This window comes from Coenobita brevimanus, unplaced genomic scaffold (genome assembly GCF_032717465.1).
Source record: "Coenobita brevimanus isolate Jiangsu-jjx unplaced genomic scaffold, ASM3271746v2 jjx.HiC_scaffold_2695, whole genome shotgun sequence".
In the NCBI taxonomy this organism is placed as follows: Eukaryota; Metazoa; Arthropoda; class Malacostraca; order Decapoda; family Coenobitidae; genus Coenobita; species Coenobita brevimanus.
Genome location: NW_027643648.1, coordinates 46856 through 63400, shown reverse-complemented (window position 1 = coordinate 63400; position 16545 = coordinate 46856). Strand labels below are relative to the sequence as shown.

The 16545-nt window shown below is 44.4% G+C and overlaps 1 protein-coding gene across 1 annotated transcript; it reads right to left on the bottom strand.

Moving 5' to 3' along the window:
• Positions 1–899: 899 nt before the first annotated feature.
• On the bottom strand, positions 900–16220 carry LOC145389998 (high affinity cGMP-specific 3',5'-cyclic phosphodiesterase 9A-like). Its single transcript, XM_080265092.1, has 10 exons — positions 16183–16220; positions 14103–14204; positions 13294–13429; positions 12514–12636; positions 11757–11869; positions 11241–11391; positions 8648–8737; positions 7489–7650; positions 6582–6659; positions 900–989 (listed from the first exon to the last, which is right to left on the bottom strand). The coding sequence occupies exons 1-10, from the start codon at positions 16218–16220 to the stop codon at positions 900–902; spliced, it is 1083 nt and encodes a 360-aa protein (XP_080121218.1).
• Positions 16221–16545: the final 325 nt, after the last annotated feature.

Genomic DNA, 16545 nt, shown 5'->3' with positions numbered 1-16545 from the left:
GCGGACTGGGACTCCGTAACAGCGTCAAAGATGTTGTTAACGGAACCAGAACCTTCTGGAGGCAAGGCAAGAATGGCTATGTGAAAGACCTTGCGAGGAACGTACTCAAATACGAGGTACAAAACTTCTGTGAGGAAATACCGCAGGCACCTAGGCCTCCACCCTGGGAAGAGGAAGAGGTAAAGGTGAACATATCTCCACTACAGAAAAAGAAAGAATGTTATGCTGTAGGTGTGTTAAGGACACATGCACAAAACCAAATCAATAAACTCTACAATGAAAACACTGCTCACGTCTACTGCGATGGTTCGGTCAGAGAGGATGGCAGAGCAGGGTGTGGGATCGTAATATTAGATAAAGCAGACAGTGCATGTGTACAGAGCGAAATAAATTTTAGAATAAGCAACAACGTGTCTTCCACTCAGGCAGAGCTATATGCAATATTATATGGCCTCAGGGAGATCACAGGAGGTGAAGGAGACGTGTGCTTCTTCGTAGACAGCCGAGGAGCACTGGAGTCTCTTAAGAGCACAGCACCTGCACTGGCAGACGTAGTCTTCCAGTGTAGAGCTGTCCTGCATCAGCTCAAGCAATCGGGTAGATTCATATCATTCACATGGATACCATCCCATGTTGGAATACCAGGGAACGAAAGAGCTGATGAACTAGCCAAGAGTGCAGCAGAAAAAGAAGACATAGATGTAGTATGCCAACTAACCTTGAAACAGATTAAAACTATAATAAGAACACAACAAGGTCAAGAGGAAAATCAGAGAATGGAGCAGCAACATTCTAGTAGTGAAACTATGTATCACTATACTAACGTTGCTCTGAGAACCCACTTCACGTATGGAAAATATAGAAATAAGTGGAAAGATTCTGTATGCACTAGACTGAGGTTAGGCTATAAATATCTGTGGCAGCTTGGAGTGGATACGCCAGATCATAAAACGTGCTGCAGACTGTGTAATGAACCCAGAGCCCACACCCTGCAACACTATGTACTTCACTGCTCAAAATTAGCGCAGTTTAGAAATCCTGCTGTAGACTCAGTGACCGAACAAGTCGTTTGGATGTTTAATAACGATAAAATAGGAAGTATACTGAATTGTCAAAACATCAAACACATACTTAAGTAGACATTGCTATATTGTGATGTAAGAGTAACTGAACAAAATATCTGAGTAGGGTGAAGAGTACATTATGCTCTTATGTAATATCTCAGAGCAGGGTGAAAAGTACATTATGTTCTTATGTTAGTATGTAATATCTCGGAGTAGGGTGAAGAGTAGCTCAGCCTCCTCATCCTTTTGAGGTGATAATGTAATATATAGATATACCTGTATACGTATATGTATGTATAACTGTTTGTCTCAATAAACTGTCTAAATTCTAAATATACACCCTCTTAGTCAGTCTTTCATTCTCCATTCTCTCCACATGTCCAAACCACCTCAGTGTATTTCTCCTAATCTTCTCAACCACATCCACATCCACCCCACAACGTTCCTCCACTTCTTCATTCGTCAACCTGTCCCTCTATGTCACTCCACATGCTCCTCTCAAGTAACTCATTTCCACTGCTCTCACTCCTGACTTGTTCCCCTCTTGCAAGGTCCACGCCTCGCTTCCATACGTCAGGGTAGGGATCACAATACTATCATGCAGTGACTTCTTAACTTCCATACTCACCTCCCTATTTCTCATCACTGCTTTCAGTGAACCAACAACCTTCCTTCCCTGCTGTACCCTTTCACGCACTTCATCCCCCAAAGTTCCATCCTTACTCATCACACTACCCAAGTACTTGAATGCACTCACATTCTCCATATCCTCACCATCCAACCTCACTGCACACTCTGTGACTTCATTCCTCTCAAACACCATAACTTTACTTTTGTTTACATTAACTTTCAGCTTCCTCCTCCTACACACTGTCCCAAATTCATTCACCAAACCTTGCAACTCCCATTCATCTTCACTCAACAATACTGTATCATCAGCAAACAGCAACACCGGAATCTTCCAAATCTCACCCTCATTCATTAGGGCCACCCCCACATCCACTGCCCTACCCTGCACCTCCTTTACAACCCCATCCATGTATATATTAAGCATCCATGGAGACATCACACAACCCTGTTTCAGTCCCACATTGAGATCAAAGAACTCACTCAGCTCACCATCCACTCGCACCGTAGCCCTACCTCCTTCGTACATACTCTTCACAGCATTCAACAATTTCCTCTCCACCCCATATATTCTTAATACCTTCCACATACCTTGCCTATCTATTCTGTCATAAGCTATCTCCAAGTCCATGAAGGCAGCATACACTTTCCTTCCCTTCTCTAGATACTTCTCCACTAAACATCTTAGAACAATTATCTGATCTACACACCCTTTTCCCTTCCTAAATCCCCCTTGTTCTTCTCCAACTAGCTCCTCTGTCATATGCCTAACCCTATCAATGAGTATTCTACCATATATTTTACCAGTCACACTAAGAAGGCAAATACCCCTATGGTTACCACATACTTCTCTCTCCCATTTCCTTTGTATAAAGGAACAATTATACCTGATTTCCAGTCCTCTGGAACCCTTCCCTCTTCCCAAGCCAATCTACACAACTTGCATATCCATTCCACAACAATCTCACCCCCATACCTAAGCATTTCACCACACACTCCATCAATCCCTGGGGCCTTTCCCATCTTGATCTTCTTCATTGCTTCCACTACTTCCGCCCTACTGATCTCTTCTTCCCTCCTCTCATCTCTCCTTCTCTTAGCCATTCCCCAACCACTTATACTCGCATTGCTCTCATTCTCTACATTCAACAAATCCTCAAAGTGCTCCTTCCATCTCCTCAATTTCTCTCTCTTCTCCACTAACAATCTATTATTCCTATCTTTCACTCCCCTATTATTTCCCCTTTCACACTGCCTTACTTTCTTTACCTCCTTCCAAAACAATTTCTTACTCTCCCTCCATTTCACACTCAGATTCCTCCCAAACTCTTCATCCACTTTCTTCTTACTCTCCTTCACCAGTCTCTTAACCTCCCTTCTCCTGCTCACATATACCTCTCTCTTCTCTCTCTCATCTTCTCCCCTACCTCTACTCGCCAACCATTCACCATATGCCTTCTTCTTTTGTTCCACAGCTCGTTTCACCTCATCATTCCACCATGCTGTCCCTTGCACACCCTTGCATCTCCTCCTCACTCCACAAACCGCCTCACACGCTATGCCTATCTCTTCCGTGAATATCTTACATACGTCTTCCACCCCTTCCATCTGCTCTAGCTCATACCTTCCCAGTCTTTCTTTCACTATGCTCTTATACTCTGCCATTTTCTCACTATCTTGCAATTTCTCCACTCTTCTCACAGGAGCTGCTTCCTCCTGTCTTCCCCTTCGTCTCCTCAACCACTTTCTTTGCAGCTCTACCTTGGCCATCACTAAGTGATGGTCCGAGACTCCATTCCCCCACCCTCTCCACACCCTTGCATCCAACACTTGTCTTCTCATTCGCTCATCCACACACACGTAGTCTATCATTGCCTTTCGTTCAACAAGTTCACCATCCATCCTCCTCATTACTCTCCATGTATACCGGTGGATCACCTTATGACGAAAGTAGGTGTTGGCTATTGCCAACCCCTTACAATAATAATAATAATAATAATAATAATAAAAGACTATCTATCTATCTATTGCCAGACGCCTCAATCCCGTTTGGGGTGGCCACAAACAAATCGCCTCCAAGTCGCCCTGTCCCCCGCCATTTCACTGCCCTGCTCCCAACTCACACCCCCCTCTCTCATATACCTCTCCACCCCATCCCTCCATCTCATCCTCGGCCTCCCCCTCCCTCTTCCCCCCTCCACCTCACTCACATACACTCTCTTCGTCAGTCTTTCGCCCTCCATCCTCTCCACATGGCCAAACCACCTCAGTGTGTTCCTCATAACGCTTCCTATCACATCCACATCCACACCACAACGCTCCTTTATATCCTCATTCGTCAGCCTGTCTCTCCACGTGACTCCACAGGCTCCTCTTAAATAACTCATTTCCACTGCTCTCACTCTTGACTTGTGTCCTTCCAACAATGTCCAAGCTTCACTTCCGTACGTTAGAGTTGGTATCACAATACTGTCATGTAGTAACTTTTTCACTTCCATGCTCACTTCCCTGTTTTCTTATCACTGCTTTCAAGGAACCAGCAACCTTTCTTCCCTGCTGTACCCTTTCAAGCACTTCACACTCCAAACCTCCATCCTTACTCATCACACTACCCAAATACTTAAACGTACTCACATTTTCCAATTCCTCACCATCTAACCTTGCTGTACATTCACTAACTTCACCTCTCTCAAAGACCATCACTTTACTCTTCCCTACATTCACCTTTAGGTTCCGTTTCTTACACACTCTCTCAAACTCATCCACCAAGCCTTGCAGCTCCCCTTCGTCTTCACTCAACAACACAGTATCATCTGCAAACAACAGTACAGGGAGTTTCCAAACACTATCCTCTCTCACCAGGGCCACTCCAACATCCACTACCCTACCTTGTACCTCTTTTATTACCCCATCCATGTACAGATTGAACAACCATGGAGACATGACACATCCTTGTTTCAAACCAACTTTCAAAGAGAAAAAATTCACTTAGTTCACCATCCACACGCACTGCAGCCTTCGCACCATCGTACATACTCTTCACAGCATTCAACAACTTCCCATCTACTCCATATATTCTTAACACTTTCCACAATCCTTGTCTATCCACCCTGTCATATGCTTTCTCCAAATCCATGAAAGCCGCATACAACTTCTTTCCCTTCTCTAGAAACTTTTCCACTAAAGATCTAAGAATGAATATCTGATCTACACAACCTCTTCCCTTCCTAAAGCCTCCTGTTCTTCTCCAACTAATTTCTCTGTTCTTTCTCTAACTCTGTCTATAAGTATCCTACCATACACTTTTCCTATTATACTAAGAAGACAAATGCCCCTATGATTACCACACACTTCTTTTTCCCCTTTTCCTTTGTACAAGGGAATAATTATACCTGACTTCCAATCCTCCGGGCCTCTACCTTCCTCCCAGGCCAATCTGCACATCTTCCACATCCATTCTACTACTATCTCTCCCCCATGCTTCAGCATTTCACCACACACTCCATCAATTCCTGGGGCTTTCCCCGATTTAACTTTCTTCATTGCTTCCACAACTTCTATCCTACTGATTTCTTCCTGTCTTCTCACCTCCCTCCTTCTCCCAGCCATTCCCCAGCCACTTATACTTGCATTACTTCCATCCTCTACGTTCAACAATTCCTTAAAGTGTTCTCTCCATCTGCTCACTTTTTCTCCCTTCTCCACTAGTAATCTACCATTTTTATCTTTCACTCCCCTGCTAACTTCACTTCCACCCTGTCTTACTCTTTTCACTTCTCTCCAGAACATTTTCTTACAGTCCCTCCACTTTACACTCAAATTCCTTCCAAATTCCTCATCCACTCTCTTCTTACTCTCTCTTACTAATCTTTTCACTTCTCTCTTCCTTTCCACATATAACTCTCTCTTCCGCCTCTCAACTCCTTCCACGCCCCTATTTCTCACCCATTCATTGTATGCTTTCTTCTTTTGTGCCACAGCCTGTTTCACCTCTTCAGTCCACCACGCTGTTCCTTGTACCCCCCTCCGCCTTCTCTTCCTTCCACACACCACATCACATGCTGCACATATTTCTTCTGTAAATATCTTACACACACCTTCCACGTCTCCCATCTGCTCCAATTCATATTTGCCCAATCGTTCCTCCACTTCTCTCTTATACTCTGCCTTTTTCTCATCCTCTTGTAACCTTTCCACTCTCCTTGCAACTATTCCTTCCTCTCGTCTTTCCCTTCTTCTATTCCTCCATCTCACTTGCATCCTAATTCTGGCCACCACCAAGTAGTGGTCAGAAAGTCCACTCCCCCAACCTCTATACACTCTTGCATCCTTTACACATCTTCGCATCCTTTCATCCACACACACATAATCAATCATTGCCTTCCTTTCATTCAGTTCACCACCCACCCTTCTCATCACTCGCCATGTATACCTGTGGATCATTTTATGCCTGAAGAGGGTATTGGCTATCACCAACCCCCTCCCAGCACAAATGTCCACTAACGCACTCCCATTCTCATCTATCTCGGCAGGCACACCCCACTCACCAACTATTCCATCCACCTTCACATTCCCAACTTTACCATTCATATCACCAATCAAAAACACTCTCTCATTCCTTCCAAACTTTTCCATGCACATTTCCACATTTGTCCAGAACTCTTCTCTCACTCTTCTAGCACGATCTTGCGTTGGCGCATACACACACACAATCGCCCACATTTGTATTCCAACTTTCAACTTTACCCACACAATCCTTGACCCAACTGATCCATACTGTCTTATGCTCTTCTTCCATCTTTTACTCACAACTATACACACTCCTTCCTTTGCCCTCTCATTCTCATCTACTCCTGCACATATACCCCATCCATACTCCCATTCTCTCACACTTTCTCCTCTCCATTTTGTTTCAGTTATTCCATATACATCCACTTTCGCACCCTCAAGCACCTGGACAATCTCTCTCTCTCTTTCACCTCATCATTCGCTCCTCTTACATTCCATGTACTCATTACCAAGTCCTTTGTCCGGTCCTGGGTCGTCATCGTTTGGTCAGTCCTTGTCCGAGGCTTCTTGTTTGTTTTTTTAGTTAGTTGTTTTCCGGGGAGGGGCACTAACCCTCCGCCAACCCTTTTAGTCGCCTTTTACGACAAGCAGGGATACTGGGGGAGTATTCTTGAAAACCCCCCTACCCCCAGGGGGTAGATTCAAACAGAAAAGACTGGAATAGAACCATCATCATCATCAACATCATAAGAACAACAGAAAGTAAATCTCTCTCTCTCTCTCTCTCACTAGCCTTGCTAAAATGCTTCAAAGAGTGGCAGAAGCACAACACCAAAGAAGACACACTGAAATGAAGGTTTGCATATTTAACTCCCTCTTACATCTCTCTCTGTCTTTCTATCTATCCCTTTCTCTCTCTATCTATCTATCAATCTGTCTACCTCACCTCAAGCTCCGGCAGAACCTTCCCTAGTGCTTCAAAGAGAGGCAGGAGCACAAAACCAATGAAGGAGCACTGAAATGAATGTCTGTATATTCTCTCTCTCTCTCTTAGGTCTCTCTCTGTCTATCTCTCTCTCTCACACTCTATCTATCTATCAATCTATTTACCTCACCTCAAGCTCCGGCAGAACCTTCCCTAGTGCTTCAAAGAGAGGCAGGAGCACAAAACCAATGAAGGAGCACTGAAATGAATGTCTGTATATTCTCTCTCTCTCTCTCTTAGGTCTCTCTCTGTCTATCTCTCTCTCTCTCACACTCTATCTATCTATCAATCTATTTACCTCACCTCAAGCTCCGGCAGAACCTTCCCTAGTGCTTCAAAGAGAGGCAGGAGCACAAAACCAATGAAGGAGCACTGAGATGATGGTTTTGTTACTTTGTCCCTATCCATAAACGGAGAGACAGGCAGCCCTTCCAACTTCTCGAGGTCACTTTGGTTGAAGAATTCCTGTTGAAAGAATGGCAATATAAGTATCAGCGTTTTTAGAAGCTATTACAAGTTTCTGTTTATCTATCTATCTATAGCCAGACGCCTTAATCCTGTAAGGGGTCGCCACAAAAAATTGCTTCCATGTTGCCCTGTCCTCTTCCATTTTATTGCCCTTCCCCAAACTTACACTCCCCCCTCTCATATACCCCTCTACTCCATCCCACCATCTCATCCTCAGTCTCCCCCTTCCTCTTCCCCCCTCCACTTCACTCACATACACTCTCCTTGTTAGTCTCTTAGTCTCCATCCCCCAACTTACACTGCCCCCTCTCATATACCCCTCTACTACATCCCTCCATCTCATCCTCGGTCTCCCCTTCCTTTCCCCCCCTCAACCTCACTCACATACTCTCCTAGTTAGTCTCTTACTTAGTAAAAGGATCTTGAGATGGTCTGGCCAAGAGGTGTGAATGGGGAATGAATGACGAAGAAAGTGTATGTGAGAGTGGTGCAGGGGAGAGAGGGAGACCAAGGATGAGATGGAGGTTTTGATCTAGTCCTCATTACCAACACAACATAGTACAGTACAGAGTATCTAGTACCAGTATATGGAATGAGGTCACACAGTGTTACCTCAGGGATAATAGACTGAATAGGGAGGCTGCCAGAGACTGAGCAGCATGGATAGCCACTAAGAGGTGACCAAGGCCGATGCATGTAAGCGAGCTGAGGCAGGCTGCCAGAGATCAAGCAGCATGGAGAGCTGCCATTAGGTGACCAAGGCTGACGAATGCATGTTGGAGCCTTTATAAATGATATGATACAGTAGGTTCCTTGGACAACAGGAAATAATTTGGCTTGTCACTCAGTGCAGAGTCACCTGAGGGCTGCATTACATTGAGTGAATGGATGATAGGCACTTCCACCTCGGAGGGAAATAAAAAAGGAATAAACAGAACACTACCTGCATAAGCCATCACCTACAAAGACAAAGAATTAACTTACAAACCATTACCTGTGTGAGACACTCCAGCCAGGGCTGGGCAATGTCCAGCGGCCGCGCTTCATTGCTGATGTCTGCTACCTTGATCAGCACCATGGACAGCTGGGCAGGATATTAAAACCAGTATTAACACTCTCAGGCTTCTATAATCCCTCTTAGAGTAATAAAATATCTGGGATTAGCTAAAATAAAATGCTAGAGTTGTCCTGAGCATACATAATCAATCAGTCAATCCATCTATCTATCTATCTATCTATACCCTGATGCCATAATCCAGTAAGGGGTGGCCACAAATAAATCGCCTCCATGTTGCCCTGTCCCTTGCCATTTCACTGCCCTCCCCCCAGCTTACATCCCCCTCTCTCACTGCCATCCATCTACCACCTTACCATAAGAGCCTCTGTGGTACCAGTATTCACCTACTTAGCCTCTGAAGACTCACCTCTGGCACGTAAACCCTATTGGGCCACATCTGGATGGGGCACAGTAATCCACTAAACCACCAGGGATTCATCTGGTTGTGTGACATCTGATAATCACCCCTTTACAGTCAAGCATTTTTCTTTTCACATAGTGCTGTGTCACCTTAAGGCAGCACTACATTGGGTGAGTGGATAGTAGTTGCCCCTACCTACCACTATTCCTATGACTAACTCTCAGACCATTTTGCACTAGCTGGAATTAAATACTTGAGGCTGCCAGAGATCAGGCAGCATGGAGAGCTGCTGCCATTAGGTGACCAAGGTCGTTTCGTTTTTCTTTTCGTTCTTGAAGGTACCAACATGCTTGCATGCATCAGCCTCGGTCACCCGATGGCAGCTCTCCACACTGCTGGATCTCTGGCATCTTTCCTAATCAGTCCCTTATCCCTGAGGTCACACTCAATGACCTCATCCAAGGTCTTTTTTCAGTATACCTCTCGCAACCCTATCCCTACCATTAACACTTCTCACTTTCTGCACCCAGTTATCATCCCCCATCCTCTCCACATGCCCAAACCATCTCAATCTACCTCTCCTTATCACAACACCAATACACTCCAGTCTCATCCTATCTCTCAACTCTTCCATCGTAAACCTAGGCCCCCCAAGCCTCGCACTAAAGGACACATTGCACATCCACCTAATCATTGTCATTTCTGTACGTCTGAGCCTGCGAATATCCTCTTCCTTTACTGCCCGAGTCTCACTGCCGTACAGAATTACATTCCTAACACATGCCCAGCACAGGGCAACGTAGGATTGGATGATGGATGGATGGATGGACACATGCCGCATACAAAGATCCCTTAGCACAGAGAGAGAGCCCTTTCAATGTCAGGAGAGGCAACAGCTCTCTGAACTTCCAACCACTTCTCACTCTAGCCACAGAGCTAGCTCCAGCCCCACCTCCAGTATATAACATGTCTCCTGAATAAAAACTTCTTCCACCCACTCAAGAGACTCATCAGCAAGCTCAATCCTTTCATGCCTGACAATCTCCACCTGCTCTCTGCAACACACTGTACACATGAAATCAGCATTATCTCGCAGTCTACCTCTAATACCACTACATCTCTTATGCACCCACTTATCACAAACACTGCACAAGATGGAAATACTTCCCGCCCCCTTGTGGCAAATTGCACATGGCCACCCTCCCTCTACTCTGACAGTACTGCCACCAGCCCTAGATACCATTACCTTTGTTTTATCTGCATTTACTCTTAATCCCTTGTGCTCCATACCATCTCTCCACTTCCTAAATCTTTCCTCTGTCTCCCTTTCATTTTCTGCAGTCAACACCAAATCAAATCATTAGCACACATCTACAGGAGTCCCTTTCAGAAGTAACGAGAGAGGGCTTCAAGTACCATAATAAACAAGGGGATCAAAACTGACCCCTGATGCACACTAATATTCACGGAAAACTCATTACTCAAATCTCTATTCACCCTTACCTGGGTGCGAGCACCCACATACACAGCCATAACCACCCTAACCAGCCACAACTCGATCCCAAGCTTTCTCATTGCCCACTTCACCACCTGTCAAGGGACTCTGTCAAAGGCCTTCTCCATATCAACAAAAACAAAGTACAGATCCCTTTTCTTTCCTAAACATTTTTCCTGAAGCTGTCAAACAATGAATATGGCATCTGTGGTCCCCCTACCTAGCATAAACACAAACTGCATCTCATCAATATTCACTCTTTCTCTAATCATACCTTCTAAAACTCTCTCCATTACCTTCATTATCTGATCTAAAAGCTTCGTGCCTGTATAATTTCCTCCTTCCAGGGCATTACCCTTCCCCTTGTAAACATTTACAATTACACTCTGAGGACAACATACTCACACATAATCGTATTTATCAAGAAAGCAACTAACCCCACTCCTATATCTCCTGAGGCTTTCAACATTTTAGCAGTTAACCCAGCCACTCTCGCTGCCTTCCCCACTGGCATCCTGCCTATTGCCCTGCTCACAGTTGCAGCGTCCAAGGCGAATGGCTAAACACACACAAGTACATTGTTGGCTTCATAAATGATATGACAAATGATACAACAAGTTATACCTACCATGAGGGGGCAAAAAAAGTCAAAATCAACTACAGTCTAGAAGTACAAGGTTAACATGAGCCCGGTTCTTGAAATCAAACTCCTCAATGATCTCTTTAAAGTCGGACAGAATCTCATTGTGCCGCGCCATGTCCGTCGCCAGGATGCAGCGGATCATCCCTTCACGAATTTTCTTGTAGTCCTCGGCCGATACGTTTCTGTGGATTAAAATGGTTTTGTGTGAGCTGGAATGGGGTAAGGGAGTTGTCCTTACCATAAGAGGGTTTGTAGTACCTGTAATTACTAAAAACTTGGACTAGAATACTCATCTGTGGTCTCCCCTTCCCTCCCCTCCCCCTCCACCTCACTCAGATACACTCTCCTAGTCAGTCTCTCATTCTCCATCCTGTCTACATGGCCAGACCAACTCAAAAAAATTTCTCCCAATATTTTCAAACACATACTTCCCCACGTCATTCCTCCATCTCATCTTCGGTCTCCCCCTCCCCATCTCCCTCCCTCCTCTCCATCTCACTCACTCTCCTAGTCAGTCTCTCATTCTCCGTCCTCTCAATACACCCACCTGAATATGTTGCATTCGTGTTGCTCCAAAACAGTGAATGCAACGGAGCAGTGATGGTTTTGAAGCGGTGATATGTCACTGTATCGCAGGGCTAATTCTGTTTTGGCGTTGATCTGTGGCCAAAATGAATCTATTAAGTGGTGCTGTGAATCTATCTGTGTATCTATCTATCTATCTATCTGTCCATCTATCTATCCATCTGACTGTCTATCCATCTATCTATTTTTCTAACAGTACATTTTTTTTTTTTTTTTTTTTTTTTTTTTTTTTATGTGTCCGACTCTGGGCAAAGGCTTCAGGGCCTATATCTCGGGGGCAGTAGCCTATCCCAAGGCCCAGTAGTCCTCCTACACCTCCACATGTCACCACTTCGGCGCTAACACCCACCGTCCATATTGAATACATGCTAGGGCTGTCTCATACAGGACTGGTGTATTGGTATTAGCGGGGGTACTTTTATGACATGTCGGCGGGTCATCTGGTAGATCATGAAAGTCTGCTTTTATGAAATTCAAATCCTTAAACTGTTCCCTGCCCCAGCCGGGATTCGAACCTGGGTCCATCAGGACTGCAGGCCGCCTCTCTACCGATTCAGCCACCGCCTCCCCCAAATCTATCTATCTATCTATATTTAACACTACAATATATCAATCTATCTACTACACACCTCTTTTTATATATCCCTTAAGGTGCATTGTCTATACTGTAATTTAAAACTCAGGCCAAATATAAATAAACAATACAATGGTTCCCTTACCAGATAGATGTTGTTAAATCCAGGATGGTCAGGGTCGTGGCATATGCAGGATGTAAGGAGAATTAACACATCTAAATCGCCTAGTCTTTCCTGCAATCCACAACGCCACACCATACCATACATCTGTCAAGAAATCATCATCATCAACATCATTGTCATCACCATCATTATCACTATCATCATCATTTTCATCACCACTATCATCATCATCATCATCATCATCATCTTAGGACAGGATGAGGTATGACAAAGAGAAAATCAACAATAATAAGAATCATCATCATCATCATCATCTAATATTGTGTTGCCCCACAAGGAGCGTAGGAGCCCAGGGCTAGGCAAGTTGGTCCTAACATTTAAGATGAGAGTGAAAAGCCTCGCTCATCCCTGAGTGGCATTACGTGAGCAACAAACCCCCAACCACCCCTTGGATATAAACCTTCACCGGCTCAATCCGATTGGGGAGCCTTAATTACCCACTAAACCACCAGGCACCATAATTTGGTTATATGGTTACCACCCAGCATAGTAAATGGTTTCCTGGTGTACACGAAACTATTTGGTTTGTCACTCAGTGTAGAGTCACCCACAGGCAGAAGGAAGAGGAAAGAACGAAGGAAAAAAGAAAGAAGAGGATGGGAGGAAAGAAGGAAGAGAGGAAAGGGAAGTCACCTGAGAGCAGCACTGCATCGAGTAAGTGGATGATGAGTGACCCCACCTACCACTATATAATAATAATAACAATAATGAAAATCTACGACAAAGATAGGACCCACTTACCATCTGAGTGACACAGAAGGCATGTTCGAAGTTGTGAAAGGGGACTTGGTTGTAACAGTGGTTGACGCGGCAAAGAAAATAACGCAGCATCTCAATCTCTGTGCCGAACTTGGATAGCAGGCCTAGATCTGTATACCTGTGGAGGGGAGAAATTGGTAGAGTACTTATCTATCTATCTGTCTATCTATCTTTGTCTGTCTATCACCTAACTAGAGCCAGACGTCTTAATTCCGTAAGGGGTGGCCACAAACAAAATGCCTCCATGTCACCCTGTCCCATTTCCCTGCCCTCCCCCCCAGCTTACATCCCTCTCTCTCATATACCTCTCTACTCCATCCCTCATCTCATTCCCAGTCTCCCCCTCCCTCTTCCCCCCCTCCAACTCTCTCACACACACTCTTTCTAGTTAGTCTCTCACTCTCCATCCCCCCAACTTACACCCCCCTCTCTCATATACCTCTCTACTTCATCCCTTCATTGCACCCACAATCTTCCCCTCCCTCTCTCCTCCCCCCTCAACCTCATTCACATACTCTCCTAGTTAGTCTGTCACTCACTAAGTTCGGTTTAATAAGGATCAACAGCATTTAAGAGGACCTTATCTTATATACAGTATATATATTTACACAGTAGAATGCATGTATACTCTCTCTCTCTCTTGTTCCTTCCAATTCAACTTTGGTCTCATAAACTCACATTTTCTCTCTTCCCTTCCCATCCTCTCTGTCTCTCTCATTCCTGCCAATTCATTTTCTCTCTTCCCTTCCCATCCTCTTAATTCCTCTCTCCTTCCCACCTCTCTCTCTCACATGTGTTGCAGCAGCAGTAATATTTGCGACTCTTGCCACAGCCAACTGTTGACAGAAGGTAGTCGTAGTAGCTCTTGTGTTTCCGCCTCCACCACACCATCACTGCCCAGAGAGAGAGAAAATTAGAGACAGCAACAAAAATAAAGTAAATCATCATCATCATCATCATCATCATCACCATTATCTTCATCTTCTCATCATCATTATCTTCATTGTCATCGTCATCATCATCATTGTTATCTTCATCATTTTCATCATTATCATTGTCTTTGTCATCATCATCATCATCGTTATCTTCGTCATCGTTATCTTCATCATCATCATCTCATCATTATTTCTTCACAATACATTGATGACCAATGCAAATACCACACATTCCACTATCTATCTATCTATCTATTGCCAGACACCTTAATACTGTAAGGGGTGGCCACAAATAAATCGACTCCACGTCACCTTATCCCGCCAACTGACATCCTCATCTCTCATATATACCCACTCCAGCCCTCATCTCATCCTTGGTCTCTCTCTCTCTCTCTTCTCCCTTCCACAGACAGACAGATAGATAGATAGTTGGAGTCTTCATAAACAATACAAATATGGCACTAGTCACGAAGAAGTGCTTGTCAAGAAACCATACTGACTTTTTCTGCCACTGAGCTACAAAAGTATGAAACTCTGGGCCAAGTTAAGGCAGAAGGAATATAGTACGGTCTGTGGTTTATGAGGCTAGCGAACTGACATGAGATCCAAGCTGGCTGGATGAATGTTGTGAGAAGAGCATGATCAAGGATTTGACACCCCTTTTAATGTGACAGTATCCGTAGTAACTCTATCGGATATGTTTATGTGAAGCTACAGAATATGGTGAATGTTTTTGGTGTATCAGATAGAGCCAGGATTCCAGGGGCTTGAATGATGAGTGAATGGAAGCATGGCCCATTGGACTGGGTAAACTTGGGCTGTCTGAATGTTGCTACTCCTCACCCTGCCCTACCGGTAGGATGGGAAAGGAGGTCAGGATGATGATGCTGCAGCAGGGAAGTAATTAATGAAGGCTATACCTAACCCCTGTAATAAGTCTCTCCTATGCCAAACAAGATCATCTGGGGATGGCAAGAAAAAATACAGGAACAGGTCATCCCACTGAGGGAGTTGAAAACCATACAGTGTGTGACCTTGGGTTGTGTGGGTGACATGGCCCAGAGGTATAGGCTGACTCTCCATTGCCTGTGCATCCCACCACTGGCTTGAACTACAGCTGTCACGGATAAAGACAGTAACACAGGTCATCACCATTACCATCATCATCATTATTACTATCATCATCATCATTGTTGTCATTGTTTCCCAAGTAACTGGCAGTAGAATATTAAGCTATAATGAAGCAATTATGGAAGGAGTGGTAGGCAGCCTGCACAGCTTTTGATAAAACAAGCTTGGAACTGACCTGGACATATGCCTGGCAACAAAGGTGTGATGCCCACAGATGTGCTGTTTGCTTCCCTTCTTCTTCCAGCTACTCCTCTGCTACATCATAGCAGACTTGCAGCTATTGAATATATTCAGATTTTTCTTTTCCTGCAAATTGGTCAAATCATAATTAAACTTCCTGGAAATGCATACTGGCTTATCTGTTGTGCAAAATGGTTGTTATTTTATACCTAATGCAATAAAATGCGGAAAATATTCTCACAGAAAATGGCATGGTGATAAAAAAGAATATATGCTACTTAACATTTCAGGGCGCAAAGGTATTGAAATTAGGAAAAAATGACACCAAAATGATCCAAATCTGAGATGAATTACAGCAGATGCAAAGAGAAGCTAGAAATACTATGTTCTGAGAAAATAAGCATCAAGGTCAAGACTTAATTGTATAGGTTTGTAATTGATATAAAGTGCTGTATGATGGATGAATGAAGTTTTGTGCATCCAGTGTTGCACAGACTGGGTCTTTTCCGGTTTGTGAACCTCACTGCTGGGGCGTTTTGGACAGAGTATCACTGACGAGGTTTTGTCTGTGCCAGTGGTGGACCCCTTCCCGTCTCTCAACAACTATCTCTAGCCAAGAACATACCAGGTACAGTCCTGTAGCTTTTTGGACAATGGAGGCATGATGCTTGCCTTGAAAACAGCACTGCTAGTGACCGACACATTGGAGGCATGATGCTTGCCTTGAAAACACCACTGCTAGTGACCGACACATTGGAGGCATGATGCTTGCCTTGAAAACACCACTGCTAGTGACCGACACATTGGAGGCATGATGCTTGCCTTGAAAACACCACTGCTAGTGACCGACACAGTGGAGGCATGATGCTTGCCTTGAAAACACCACTGCTAGTGACCGACACAGTGGAGGCATGATGCTTGCCTTGAAAACACCACTGCCAGTGACCGACACATTGGAGGCATGATGCTTGCCTTGAAAACACCACTG

Excerpts from the sequence above, each read along its gene's own strand:
- LOC145389998 (XM_080265092.1), bottom strand. The coding sequence starts at position 16,220 with ATGCCTCCATTGTCCAAAAAGCTACAGGACTGTACCTG. Across the intron at positions 11,392-11,756 it reads CACGAATGCAACATATTCAG|AAACGTATCGGCCGAGGACT; the intron begins GTGGGTGTATTG and ends TTTAATCCACAG. Across the intron at positions 6,660-7,488 it reads AGGTTCTGCCGGAGCTTGAG|AGAGAGATTGTCCAGGTGCT; the intron begins GTGAGGTAAATA and ends GGTGAAAGAGAG.